Consider the following 13,626-nt stretch of genomic DNA (forward strand, 5'->3'; position numbering starts at 1 on the left):
ACAAACAATGCACAGAGGGCAGAAGAACTTGGGAAATACATGGATCCCCTGTAGATTTTTACCCAAGGCTCATTGCTTATTTCTGTCTGGTCTCAAACTACCATGAATTAACCTCAATCTAACCTTCTACAGTAGAGCTGGGTTATCACTAGTAGGGAGCTGTGGATTAAACTGTGAGCATGCCTTCGTGACTTATAGCAACGGTGACTCAATGCAAAGAGATGAGTCCTTTTTTTTGGTTTTCAGTGCCTCAGTGTTTTATCACTTGTTTAATGGAGCCCTCTAGCTGCAGGTAATGTATTATACACTGTGGAATTAATGCACAATGAGAAAGAACTTGCTTACATTTTTAGGACATTAGGTGGCGTTATAGTTTTGTGAAGGGCTATTTAAGTTGGCTTCCCAGATCAACCATGCTTTATAATGTTCTTCAGACCTGCCTGAGTTTGGCCTTCACAGCTTTGTCCTTGTCAAACTAACAGTCTAAGTGTCTTATAATCCTTTACTGTCATTGAGGTCATTGTACGTATAGGAGATGCCGATGCGGCGCAGATTAAAGGTTTTTCTTTTTCTCATTCACTTTTCACTCTGTCTCACTTTATCTTACTCAAGCCACACATCATAAATAGTTTTGTTCAAGCATGAATTCACACTAAGACCACAAATCGTAATTTTTACATTTATGTTTGTGTACAGACCACCTGCTTCTTTAACATGGGCTACTTTAGGGACTTGATTCTTAGGGAGTGCAGAGTTCATTCCAATCTTTTAATGAGACAGATGGGAAATTTTCATGGCTTATTAGTTAATGTCAAGTCAATTTCAATTTGTCTAAATATAGGGCTGCTGAGCAGAGGTCACTTAGTCCATGTCAGAGCTGCATTTTGATAACATTTAATGGACAGCTGGTAACAATTGCTCCTGCCTCTGTTACTCATTTATTATCATTAATAATAAAACATTTTTTACACCCATGCATAATGTCAGGTTTTTGAGTACTGGATGGACTTAGGTATTTAGCACAAAATTAATACTGGACTTAAAGTGAATATGGCAGCGATGTTAGTATAGACACATTTGCTTCTAAGATTTAAGTTTAGTAATATTGCAAAAAGGAAAAAGGAAACCTGACTCGTGCAGGGTGGACCTTGCCTCTTGCCCATAGTCAGTTAGGACTGGGTTCAGCTCCACCATCGCCCTCTACTGGATGAACACCTGATAGATGGGTGATGGATCGCAGCGCCCTCTAGTGTCACTGAAGCGCCACTGGCACTTTGCGAAGACAGCGTCATGTGCATTACGGGGAAATGAATTTGGTAACAGCTGAAGAGCTGATCAAACAACAGTGAGCTGTTGTTTACTTTATTCGTATTAAATGTGAAATGTGAATATAAATGTGATAATCTGCTACAGTAAATTAGAATGCTTTGTTAAAGAACGCTCCCCTCTTTGAAGGTGGGTCACACCTACAAGGCCCGAGTAGCTGCCAGTCAAGTTGAAACCATCTCTGTCCACATTTCTGTGTCATTTTTGTAATTGTATTTTTATTTGAAAAAAGTTATTATATTTTGATATGACTTTGCATATGACTGATTTTATACTCGGTTTATAAAATAAATATCTTACTTTCTACTAATTTGTAATAGATGCATATTATTATTATTACCTTCAGTCAAACTTTGGTAATGACAAAATTATTTTATATAAAAATATATTAAATTAAGAAAGGTTCCTTTGTAAAAAAGTCCTACATTGATGACATGTCACAACTTATTTCCCCGCATTCTCTGTAACAGTTACTGTGAAAACAGTGTTTAAAACGCTGTAATTCTTACGTTTTTCAAGCATATAAAATCATGATTTATTAGCTGTGGCATTGGAATATTACGGACAGAACTATGATTCTGCTCACATTCTGCTCTTTTTAATCCAGAGCATCCTACTGTCCAGCATGTCTGTGAAAAATGTCATGCAGGTATATTACGGGACGTTTGACGCTAGTTTTCAGCAATGATGAGATTTACAAAGACCCGCTATCTACTCTGAAAACTAAAAATCTCGACGGAGAATTCGCAGTATTCGCCATTTTCTTTGAAACTGAATGGATACATGGTAAAAATCTAACACGGAAGGTCGGTGTTGATTGGATAAATCTCGTGCTCTTGGTCACGTGTAAATTGGCCATTGCCATGGTAACAGTAAACCGCCACACGCTCTCACAGTTGGCTTGGTATCTTTACTGTTACCTGTTACTGTAATTAAGATCGCACATTTACGTGTCCCAGACGTAGAACAACCACGGGACAATGTCGGATGTCGAGTCGGAGGATTTTGGTGACAAACTCGGGGTAAGATACAACGTTAATGACCCAGTTAGCGTTGTCTCGGGCTGTTGTTAGCTTAGAAGGTTAAATGCTGGCTGCTATCAACAAATCACAGTTGGTGTGTGTTTGTGTGACTTGTCAAAGCAATATGAAGGGGACAGAAATGAAGCAGGAGAAAGACACGGAGTCGGCAAAGCTGTTCTGCCCAACGGAGACATTTATCAAGGACAGTATGAGAACGGCAAAAGACATGGACAGGTATGATACTGTGTTCTTTGATATGTCCAAATCTAATAGTTTTGCTCCAGTTTAAGCAGAGTCAGGGGTCAATTCTGGGTCTTTAATTGCAAATGAATGAATGAATGAATCTCTCGTTCATTAAAACATACAAATAATCACAATTGATTGATTTAAAAAGGTAAGTTTCCCTAATAAGGTTAAAATAAAATGAAGACATCCATATGAATGACATTAGCCTTCAGATGTGGTAAAAACTTTACGTGGCTTTATCAATGCAGACTTTGCACGAGGATCATGTCAAAGGACACTTCAAATTAAAGCCTTTTAGACCAGTCATGCGTTATCATTATGTTACCTGGAAAATGATTGTTTCTTTGTTTTGTTGTTGCTATTTTTACTAATAGGGGACTTATCGCTTCAAGAATGGCGCAAAGTATGTTGGTGACTACTATCACAGCATGAAACACGGGCAGGGCACCCTCTACTATCCAGATGGCTCGAAATATGAAGGTACAGTAGAATAAAACTGCTTTACATAACTTTATTTGATTAGTCTTAACATGTGGTCCTCTGAAGGTTCTTGAACCTTTTTGAGGCGACACAGGCCGAGCTGAATCCTGACACATTTAGAAACCAGAGTCTTATTTCTGCCTGTGCTTGTCCGTCAGGATCATGGGTTGAGGACCTAAGACAGGGTCACGGTGTCTACACTTACCCCAATGGAGACACATATGATGGAGAGTGGCTGCACCACATGAGGTATATTGTGTCACTAAATGGTAGTTTTTGTTTTCCTTTGTATAAGCACTGTGGGGCGACTGTGGTGCAGGAAGGTAGAGCGGTCGTCCACCAATCTCACAGTTGTTGGTTCAATCCCTGGCTCCTCCAGGTCACATGTCGAAGTGTCCTTGAGCAAGACACTGAACCCCAACTTAGTTGCTCCCGGTGAGCGTTGGCCAGCTGCATAGCAGCTCCCCCATTGGTGTATGAGTGTGAATGGGTGAATAAGAAGCAGTGTAAAGCACTTTGAGTGCCAATAGGTAGAAAAGCGCTTTATAAGTGCAGATCACTTACCATTTATTTACCATATTACCATGCTGGGCTAACACCAAATACTTAAGAAAACAGAATTCAGAAGACCTTTTTAATTCAAATCCTGCATTCTTTCTCCAGCATCAAATGACCTTATTTGATTATAAAGACCTAATAACATATTCGAATAAAGCCACTAAAATGTTGTTCAAAATAGCAGTCACTTGGTACAGGAAATGGAAAATTTACTGAAAACACTCTTATTGTCTGATTGCCAGGCATGGCCAGGGTGTTTACCACTACCATGAAACTGGCTCAAAATTCAAGGGAACATGGGTGAATGGGAAAATGGATTCAGCTGCAGAATACATCCACGCTAACCACAGATACAAGGGTAACTTTGCCAACAATTATGTAAGTTCCTTTTTATGACTTATTTTATGAACAGCTTGGCTTGGCCAGTGCTTAGCAGAAATGTTTGGGATTGTTTAATTTAACCATAGACCATGAAAGGGTGGCATGAGGGTTTTAAATAGCTTGACCCCATTTACCAGACGTTTTTTTAAAAAGTGCACTGATTCGTGCAATTTTTTTAACATTTGTTTTTGTGTAATGTGAAGGAAGTCATTTGTTGAGAATTCTCAACCAGCTTTGCAGTCCCCTTCATTTCTATGAAATCTCTAGCACCTTTCAGCTCAAACCTGTATTTGTACAGTTTTTGTTACTTTCTGATAAGCGAATGGTTTACTCTCTCCCCCCTTAGGAGATGATGGTCTGTGTCAGCTGGATGTGTAACAGCCATATCAACCTTAGAAAGCCCCAGTAGTTCAAACGTAACTTAATTTGATATGAAGCCAAGTCTTCCTGCCATGGAAGGCAGAGAATCTGTGAAGTTACTGTTTATATTTCCTGTTTATAAAGACCTAACAAAACCAGACACAAAAGGTTCAAAAATAAACAAAAGCAGACATAAAATAACCCAAAACAGATACAAAACATCCAAACACGAACATCGAATAACTTAAAAGAGACACAAAACGACAAAAACAAACACGAAACATCCAAAAATGGACATTAAATGATCACAAAACTATGAAAACAGACTGAACAAAAAAGAAAGGCTGGGTCCTTTGCCTGTTTTTGCCCACTTCTCATAATCCACTCATAACTTCTGTCTTGAGATGGAAAAGGACTTATTGTTTCCACCTGGAGGCAGCAGAACACAGCAATAACTTTCAAAGTTGCTCTAGAATGATACACATCCACAGACACATAGCTGTCATTCAGTCACGTTTGTCCCCATTTGGCTCTGTCTTGGTTTCATACAACCCCTGAGAAAACAATCTACCACTTTATACCTGCTAAATGAGGCTAGTTAACCAGCTAGTCTCTATTTGTTTCTTTGATCTACTGTTTGGTAGAAGAAATGCAAGGTACAGTTGATATATCAGATCATTTTTCTTTGAGCATAGCGGATTGCTACTCGGAATAGGTTTATCCAATACTCAGCCAAAACACTAAAGTTGGAGCTGGATAACCAAACCTATGAGCTGAAAGATCCTCAAATACTTGATTGAGGATAATTACATGTAGATTTGTCACTATATATATCCCCCTTCCCATTTATTTTATTTATTTTTTATTTTTTGTCCTTTCGGCTTATTATCCCGTGAGTTCAGGATCTTCACAGCGGATCACTGTCGGCGTGTAGATTTGGCAGTTTTGTTGACGCCGGATGCCCTTCCTGACGCAAACCTCCCCGATTTCTACCGGGCTTGGACCGGCACTCCTGCTGGGGATGGGCACAGCTGGGGATGGGAATGGGCTGTTGGGGGTTCAGGGTCTTGGCCAGAGGGGATGGAACCACTGACACTTACCAACTGAGCTACAGTCTATACATACACTATACATCCACTTTCCCATAACATAATTTAAATTCACCCAGTGTTTAAACATATTTTATTTTAAAAATAGTGGAAGATTTAAAAGATTTTAGCTCATAGGCTTTCAGTAGTAGGAATATCTGGTTGCAGACTAAGATGGGGGATTATCAACCTGGACGGAAAGCAGAAATCAGCTGGAGGTTGCTAATTTTGGCAGAAGATGGACCTTGAGATGAAAATGGTTTGACACTAAGGCTGAGTAACTTGATTAGAGTAAGCCACTGATCAAGATGATAAGCTCCAGGAACAAAAACATTACCTTTTCAAAGACGCTGACAAATTTCAGCCAAGGTTAAAAGTCGACCATTTTGTCAGCACATTTAATGCCAGTGCCTCAATGATGTAGTTTTTACAGTACGTAGAAACCTGTACATTTTAGAATATAACCCTAATAATTATAACAGCCTTTGTTATGGCAATGTTGTCATTATCACATAGGTGTCTTTGTATCCTCAATGTTAGTGTTGTATCCACTGTCTTCTTATTTTGCAGCCATACGGTGCAGGGAAGTACGTATTTGACATTGGCTGTGAGCAGCATGGTGAATACCACCAAGCAGGGCAGGTAATTCGAAACCAGCACCATTGTTTTGTTTAAGTTCATCTTTTTAAAAGGATCTAATCCCCCTTATAACATTCTACTTACGCTTTAATTTAAGGAATAAACCTGTGATACCAGTTGTGATATGATGTAGACAGAATACACTAAGACACAACATAACCATGACCACTGTCTCAACTAAACCTCTAGCTGGCAGATGCTAAAGCAAATGGTAAAAATATAAAAGCTCAGAAGTTGCCCTACGCAGACTCTGGCGAGGATTATCTCACCTTCAGGACCCTGGGGTTTGGCAGAGGAGGTGCTGCAACTGTGTCTGTAAACATATGTATGTACACACATCAATAAGCTACAACCTCAACACTGGTGGTCATACTAATGTCATGGGATACAAGAGGCTGCAGCGCCACTCTGAGGCTATACAGCCCCCATGTATACAGGTGGTAGAAGTTACACAGGTAAAAGTGCAACTACTGACCCACAAAATTAACGTTTCACATGTTTTACTCCTCCTACATTTTAGTTCAAAGTACAAAAGTAAAAACAAAAAGTAGTGGGATTATGGTAATTATGGCTAAATGGTTAAAAAATAAAGTTTCATGACCCCTGTTGGTAAAGGGGATCTACCACTTTTTGTGCTGACACGTGGTTAACCTATAATGATACATCAGCATATATTACTTCATTATATTTTATAAACACTCTATCATATTTAAATGTTTAAACCACTTGATGTGTTAATGTTGTGGCTGATCTGTGTATATACTGTAGATAGATGGATGAGTACGTGAGTGACCATATAAAACTTCAAGGTGCATGTTAATAACTTGAAGAAGTGATGTGTGTTTCAGCTTTGGAGCACGTCTGAAGACACAAGCATGATATAATTTCCTTGCAACTTTTCTCAGTACCCAAAATAATCTGAAAGGTTTTCTAATGCCACTTACCTTCAGGACCAAGTTGAGGGTGAATGGAGAGAGATGTCATCCACCTCAGACCTTAAGTGGATTCCCAAGTGTATTACTGGCCTGACACAGTGGAAACTCGGCCAAGAGACTACAGGTGAACCTTGTCAAGAGCCATAGCCGGGATTTTACGGGGTCTAAACTGACACAGCCACAACCCTAAGACATTTTTATGAAGCCAATAACCAAAATTACTATTTCAAAAACATCACAACCAAAAAAAAAATTGTTTGTTTTTTTTTGGAACTATTAAATTACTTCTCCCCGTATTGTATAGTGTATCTGTTCATGGCCAGATTATGAGCAAATTACCCCCTGAACATAGGTAAAACCCCCCTCCCCCATCCTGCCTAATCCCCTCTGTAAATGACTGAGACACAAACCACTATAAGTGAGGTTTTTGGTCATTTATGTGTCTTTTTGGTAATGTTTTGATTCTTATTTTGGGTTTTAGATTAATTAATAATTAATTAACTGAGCTTTGACGCTCAACTCTCCCAGAGGTCAGAAAGGTCCTGTGCCCACTAGGCACATTCTGTCTTTCTACATTATAGTTAAAGTGTTGCATAAACCCTTTCTCTGCACTACTGGATATTCATAAATTTGTATTATTGATTGTTTTATTACATTTCTCCAAATTCGGAGGTAGACAAAAAGAAAATTGGAAAATATTATTCAGAAAAGAGATGACAATGTGTGTGTTTTCTTTTGCCAGCTGGGGGGAAAGAAACAGCTTCAGCAGAAGAGGTGGCCAGGAAACTGACCTGAGTGATCAATCCAGACTCCTGCATCTTTGAACCACTGTTTAGAAATTAATAAATATGTAAATACATATACAGCAGATGTGCCTGGCTTGTAAATCATGTCTTTCTGTATGTGTTAGTTGGAGTTTAATAAATGGGAGCCGTCAGTGTGCGTGTGCATGCATCCGTTCGTAATTGGAAGTTTAGTCCCGTTGCTATTTCTCATAGTTCACTCTCTGAATACATAATCTACGAACATAAACAGGATTCACCTTGTCGTAAATGTGAGGTAGAATTTGGAAGGAAGTTTCTTTCATGCTTTGATCCCGCTGTAAACCCGCTGAATCAAGGCTCAATAAACCAGGCAAAAGTGGAACAAACGTATCTGTTATCCCGGTTTTTTCAAGTTTGGGCAGAAACCCCAGAAAACCTGACAGTATACAGTATGTAGTTATTCTGCTGTTTGTATCGTACCACTCAATTTTCACTGCTAGTTAGGTTTGTCTTGACAACATAGGCGCTTTTTTCAGCAGTTAAATTGACATTTGAGATCCACTTATTGTTGCGAATAGGTTTTAGAGATTCTAGTGCAAACTTTACTGCTCCTTCAAATTCCTTTTGGGATTTAGGTAACTTTGCTTTTGTCCATAAAAGCTGGAAGTGTTGACAAACAATGTTTAATTGTCCCACTTAAACCTCTTCAGCAGTCGGTATTTGAAATGTCATTTCATTTCATTTTGTTTTTTTGTAATATGTGTGCTACAGAAATAGTTTGGGGAGTAAATTTTACAAACCACATTATTTATCTCAAAAACGGTTACTAGGGGGTTGTGTAACTCATCAGAAGGTTTATGTTGGAGATGCGTTGCGATAACAGCACTGTTTCTTCTTTAGACGAGATTCGCGGCCATGTTGCTGCACCACATCCAGTTTTTGTTATTACCGCGTTTCCTATCTGGCTTTCTTGCAGTATTATTGTTGTGGATACAACCGGAAGTATCTGGTTTGGCGGCGCTGTAGACGTCAGTTGTGACCACGTTTTCAACTGTGCTTTCATTCTGTGAGACAACAGAGCAAAGTGAAAGCAGCTTGGAAGCTCTCATAGCTTTCATCATGCAGGAGGCTTGAAAGCCTATAAGAAGGAGGCCGGGGCCTGGCTGGTGTTTCCTGCTTAGGCGGCTCGTTGCCGGTACGGTAAATTCACTCAGGCGTCAACTAGTCCAGCGAACATGGGTGACAGCGCTCCAGAAGCTCCACTGTTCACCTTCGGCGTGATCGCTGACATTCAGTACGCAGATATAGACGACGGTTACAATTTCAGCGGGACGAGGAAGCGGTACTACCGCAGCAGCCTTCAGCTGCTGAAAAATGCTCAGAGAAGTTGGTCAGAGTCGGCTGTCAAGCCAGAGTTCATCCTCCAGCTGGGAGATATCATCGACGGCTTTAACAAGCGCCACGACGCCTCCGACCAAGCGCTGGACACCGTGCTAAGAGAGTTCGGCTCCAGCCCCGTGGAGGTGCACCATGTGTGGGGAAACCACGAGTTCTATAACTTCAGCCGGAGCGCGCTGCTGCATTCGCAGCTCAACAGCAGCGTCCTCCACGCGGGAGCGCAGGCTCGCTCCGGGATCAACGCCTACCACTTCAGCCCGTCCCCCGGCTTTACGTTTGTTGTCCTGGATGGCTACGATGTGAGCCTGCTGGGCAGGGACGAGTCCAGTGAGCAGTACAGCAGTGCTATGAATATTATAAAGCAGTACAATAACAACGAAGATCTCAATTGTCCCCCAGGTAAGAGAATTGCTCATAAGTTTGTTTGTTAAAGAAAAACGCATAATAATATCATATGAAGCACCGTAATACTTCCTTAAACAGTTTTCATTTAAGTGCGTATATATACATATAATACAAAGCTTCAGATTCAGGAGTTAAAGTGACACTAACGTGAGAGGAAAAAGATGCAGATTAAAGCTTTAATAACTACGAAGGCAACAATTTGCATAAATAAATACATCTACTTATTAGTTAAAATGTTAGTTTTTGCTATTACATTCCTAAAGTTTTCAGATTTGATGACTCATCTTCGTCATTCTTCTATTTGGGATAATGTTGCACTTATTCCCACGTTGTTCAGCGCATGTATTAGCATTTGGGTCTTGGGTTTTTATCAAACTTAATTAGTCGGCAATGATTAAATGTTATTAAATCTAAGAAGATTGTTCTAACCGTATGGATTATAACATGTATTCCACTGAATGATTTATTAGGTTTGCAGCTCTGACTACCTGGACCGAAAACAGGCAAGCAAGTGGGGAAATAAATAAAATAGATTTTTTTTTTGTGTGTGTATCAGACAAAACGTGTTCCAGTGAGAACAATGGAAGGATCATAGCAAATATGGTAGTAAACAATGAATGCCTTAAAGTATACTTGTGGCAAACCCGGCTGTTGATTTGCAGATTACTGTCATAAAATTTAAACCAAAATGTAGGAACCCCAAAGCCTGGAGGAAGTGTGGAAGAGCAGGACAATAAAGTCTAAAATCTGAACAACCAGATGACATCATTCAAACAAAAAAATCCCTTCTATAGATCAGTGGTTCCCAACCCTGGTCCCAAAGACCTCCTACCACGCTTGCTTTCTTACTAACCCTACTTGGATCAGTTGTCTTAGTCACTCGGAAGTTGGAAGATATAAATTTTCTTTTATTTTCCTTCGTATTTCTGATTGACTAAACACTCCTAATCAGAACATACACAGTGGATACTGCAGGGATAGTTGGCCAGAGAGAAATGTAATATCCGTAATACATGTGTACTCCTCACAGTAGAACAATGGGAAATAAGTTTAAAAATAAGAGAACAGCCGTCGGTTCTAAATGTCTCCCTGCAAGGGCACATTGTCAATTGAGGATCCCTATTACTTGAACACTCTCAACCAGATTGTTCTTAGCGGAAAAAGAGAACCCCTGCTTTGATCGTTTAAATGAATTCATTAATTGACATTTTATATGTTTCACTTCATCAATTTATTAGACATCCATGTGTCAGTACAGTAATGTTAATACATGATTTTTTAAAATCTTGTTTCAGTCTTTCTGGGCAACCGACAGAGGTTTACAATGTTCAACGGTGGGTTCAGTAAGGACCAGCTGGACTGGCTAGATTCTGTGCTGTCCTCAGCTGATGAGAAACGGGAAAGAGTCACTATTGTCAGTAAGTACCAGGTTTTTAGAAACTGTAAATGAATTAGAATAGATTCCTGACAAATACAAATATGTACAACCTTCTCAACAAAATTTCAACTTTGTGAAAAATGTAAACCGATACAATGATTTGCCAGTTATTGAAAATCGTATGACACTTATTAGTTTAAATTTGTATTTTCTTTTGTCCTATTTTTCATGATTGCACATCTTAAAAAATAGAACAAAGAAATATCAAATGTGGAAACTTAAACATTTGTAAATTATATACTTGGGTTTCTCACTTTCAAAACTGAATGTATCACCTTTGTACTATTTTGCTTTATACATTTAGTTTTTATTACATTTTACAAAGTCTCCTAACATTTTTGGACACAGGATGTGAGGTTGGTTTCCCACATCAGGCACCTGTGATGTAAATTTTATGATTTGCTCATTCAGGTATTTATGAAAGTTCCAGAGACATGTGTTCAAAGAACCACAGAGTTGACTAGTGCACAATTCCTGTGAACACAGAAATGCCTAAACCAGTGTGTGTTTCATAACTTAATTTTGAGTGCTGTAAAAAGTATCTGAACTTTAATTCTAAATTCAATTAGGTCATTAAGTAATGTTGGAATTCGCATTTATAGAGGAATTCATAGTTTTATTGACGCACACATTATGACAAAACAGCAAAACTACAGAGATAATTTGGCAAGAAACACAGAATGTTTGCTGGACAAGAAGTGAATTCTATATTTTTCATTATTTTGAAGGATGAAAGCAGCTGTGTTGCTGTTTTAAAAACATGACTTTCTCTAAAGGCAGAGACAAACCAAGTGTACATTAAAAAAAATATATAGCCGCACTTTGCTTTGCCATCATCAGGGCAAAAAAGTGTCACTTTAACACACTGCAAAAACTACAACCAGCTAGCACATATATGTTTTGCATCTGTATGACAGAAAATGCAATTTAAAATACTAAGTGGTTGAATAGCTGCTGACGTGTCCAACCACTGCAAATGCTAAAGGACACCCCACGAGTTCTGCGTTTTGGAGTACAGCCTGTTAAATAAACAGATTTCTATGTATAATGCTATTTTTAACATTTTATGAATTACATTCACTTTGACCGTATGGATTTATGTACGAACGTAATACAACAGATTATTATTTTGTTGTTTTTTTTTAATTTTGTAGCCTGTTGTTGAAACCACTTTTTCACAGTTTAGAGACCAAGCACTTTATCAAAGTGAAAATAACCTATTGTTTTTATTTATATCAGGCCACCTCCCCATCCACCCCTGGTCCACAGATCCCGTCTGTCTTGCCTGGAACTTCAATGAGCTCCTGGCCATCATAAATTCCCACAGTAGCGTGGTGTGTTTTGTGGCTGGACACGACCATGATGGGGGATACTACCATGATACAGAGACAGGAGTGCACCATCTGACATTGGAGGGGGTGATTGAGACTCCACCTGACAGCAACGCCTTTGGCACAGTCTCCGTGTATGAGGACAAGATGGTGCTAAAAGGGAGTGGGAGGATCACAGATAGAGTGTTTCTGTTTCCCTGATGCGACTGGTACACTGTCTGAAGAAGTCGGCCAATCTTACTGCATATAACGCACTTTTCAAGAAACATATTTACATGCATCCATCTTCCTTTTATAGTATAAAGGATTTTCCATGTTTTTCTCAGCAGAAAAAACAATATAGAATTTTTTATTTAGTGTAATGAAATCACTTCAGAAATATAAATGCTATAAAATTCCATTATTTATTTCTTATCCCTAAGTTTGAAAGTCAAAATATTGTGAAAGGTAAACTACTGACAACTAGAATATTGGAAAAAATTTACATACTCAATGCTCTTTGGTTTTCAGATTCCAGCTTTTATGTCTATAAACCTCTGCAGACGTAACACCAAAAAAAAATAAATAAATTATTGTACTTTTAAAAAAAACCTGACACTAGGTGCTTTAAACTAAAGACTGAAAGACGACGTTTGTATAATTATGCACAAATAATTTAAGAGGAATGTTTTTATTTATTCAATATTTAATTGCTCCCTTTTTGCATGTTCTGTATACTAAGCATTGTACTGTTCAATGTAGTGAGAAATTATTTTGAAACTGATCAATGTAATGGACTGTTAACTATTGCTTACTAGTATACACTGACAGTTTACAGATGTTCGCACAAGGTAAGTGTAACTGTATGACTATCTGTACATTGAAAAAAATTAAATAAACTATTTTATAACAGCAGTTAAGTTTAGTGCCAGAGTAAATGTCACATTTATATCTTGGGCTACATTTCCATTTTCCCTGGTTTTCGAACTCGTGATCTAGTCCTCATCTTAATTTTGGAGGTATAACGGGGTAATGTTAATAACACTGACATGACAGCTGAGCAAACTCCACCCACTGATGAACACATTGAGATGCAGGTACAAATTCAAAGCTAGTGAGTGAACCTCGACTCAAGGGTATTTTGTGAAATTGCGGTTTCAAAATTGAAGCTCATGCTAAAATGCAGTACTTGAGTATGTTTCAAATTACTGCACATGTAAAAGGGGCAATGACTAGAACTCAGGTCAAACACTAATGCTAATCTGTTTCTCATAGA

General features: G+C 38.7%; 2 protein-coding genes across 3 annotated transcripts; both read left to right on the top strand.

Moving 5' to 3' along the window:
* The first annotated feature begins 2,167 nt into the window (after positions 1-2,167).
* On the top strand, positions 2,168-7,972 carry rsph1 (radial spoke head component 1). Of its 2 annotated transcripts, XM_067489358.1 has the most exons (8): positions 2,168-2,348; positions 2,469-2,582; positions 2,969-3,074; positions 3,233-3,323; positions 3,875-4,010; positions 6,032-6,103; positions 7,051-7,159; positions 7,778-7,972. In XM_067489358.1, the coding sequence occupies exons 1-8, from the start codon at positions 2,307-2,309 to the stop codon at positions 7,828-7,830; spliced, it is 723 nt and encodes a 240-aa protein (XP_067345459.1). In that variant the 5' UTR covers positions 2,168-2,306; the 3' UTR covers positions 7,831-7,972. The 2 variants fall into 2 exon arrangements, with proteins under 2 accessions (XP_067345459.1, XP_067345461.1); XM_067489360.1 differs by lacking the exon at positions 6,032-6,103.
* Positions 7,973-8,748: 776 nt separating this feature from the next.
* On the top strand, positions 8,749-13,265 carry adprm (ADP-ribose/CDP-alcohol diphosphatase, manganese-dependent). The gene is made up of 3 exons (XM_067489357.1): positions 8,749-9,596; positions 10,898-11,020; positions 12,280-13,265. Exons 1-3 carry the CDS (start codon positions 9,035-9,037, stop codon positions 12,570-12,572), a joined length of 978 nt encoding a protein of 325 aa, XP_067345458.1. The 5' UTR covers positions 8,749-9,034; the 3' UTR covers positions 12,573-13,265.
* The last annotated feature ends 361 nt before the right edge of the window (positions 13,266-13,626 follow it).

Source organism: Channa argus, chromosome 20 (genome assembly GCF_033026475.1).
Source record: "Channa argus isolate prfri chromosome 20, Channa argus male v1.0, whole genome shotgun sequence".
Classification (NCBI taxonomy): Eukaryota; Metazoa; Chordata; class Actinopteri; order Anabantiformes; family Channidae; genus Channa; species Channa argus.

Bases quoted from the DNA above. Each gene is read 5' to 3' on its own strand.
- adprm (XM_067489357.1), top strand. From the start codon at position 9,035: ATGGGTGACAGCGCTCCAGAAGCTCCACTGTTCACCTTCGGCGTGATC. The intron at 9,597-10,897 runs GTAAGAGAATTG...ATCTTGTTTCAG, and splicing joins AGATCTCAATTGTCCCCCAG to TCTTTCTGGGCAACCGACAG. The intron at 11,021-12,279 runs GTAAGTACCAGG...TATTTATATCAG, and splicing joins GGAAAGAGTCACTATTGTCA to GCCACCTCCCCATCCACCCC.
- rsph1 (XM_067489358.1), top strand. From the start codon at position 2,307: ATGTCGGATGTCGAGTCGGAGGATTTTGGTGACAAACTCGGG. The intron at 3,075-3,232 runs GTACAGTAGAAT...CTTGTCCGTCAG, and splicing joins AGATGGCTCGAAATATGAAG to GATCATGGGTTGAGGACCTA. The intron at 3,324-3,874 runs GTATATTGTGTC...TCTGATTGCCAG, and splicing joins GAGTGGCTGCACCACATGAG to GCATGGCCAGGGTGTTTACC.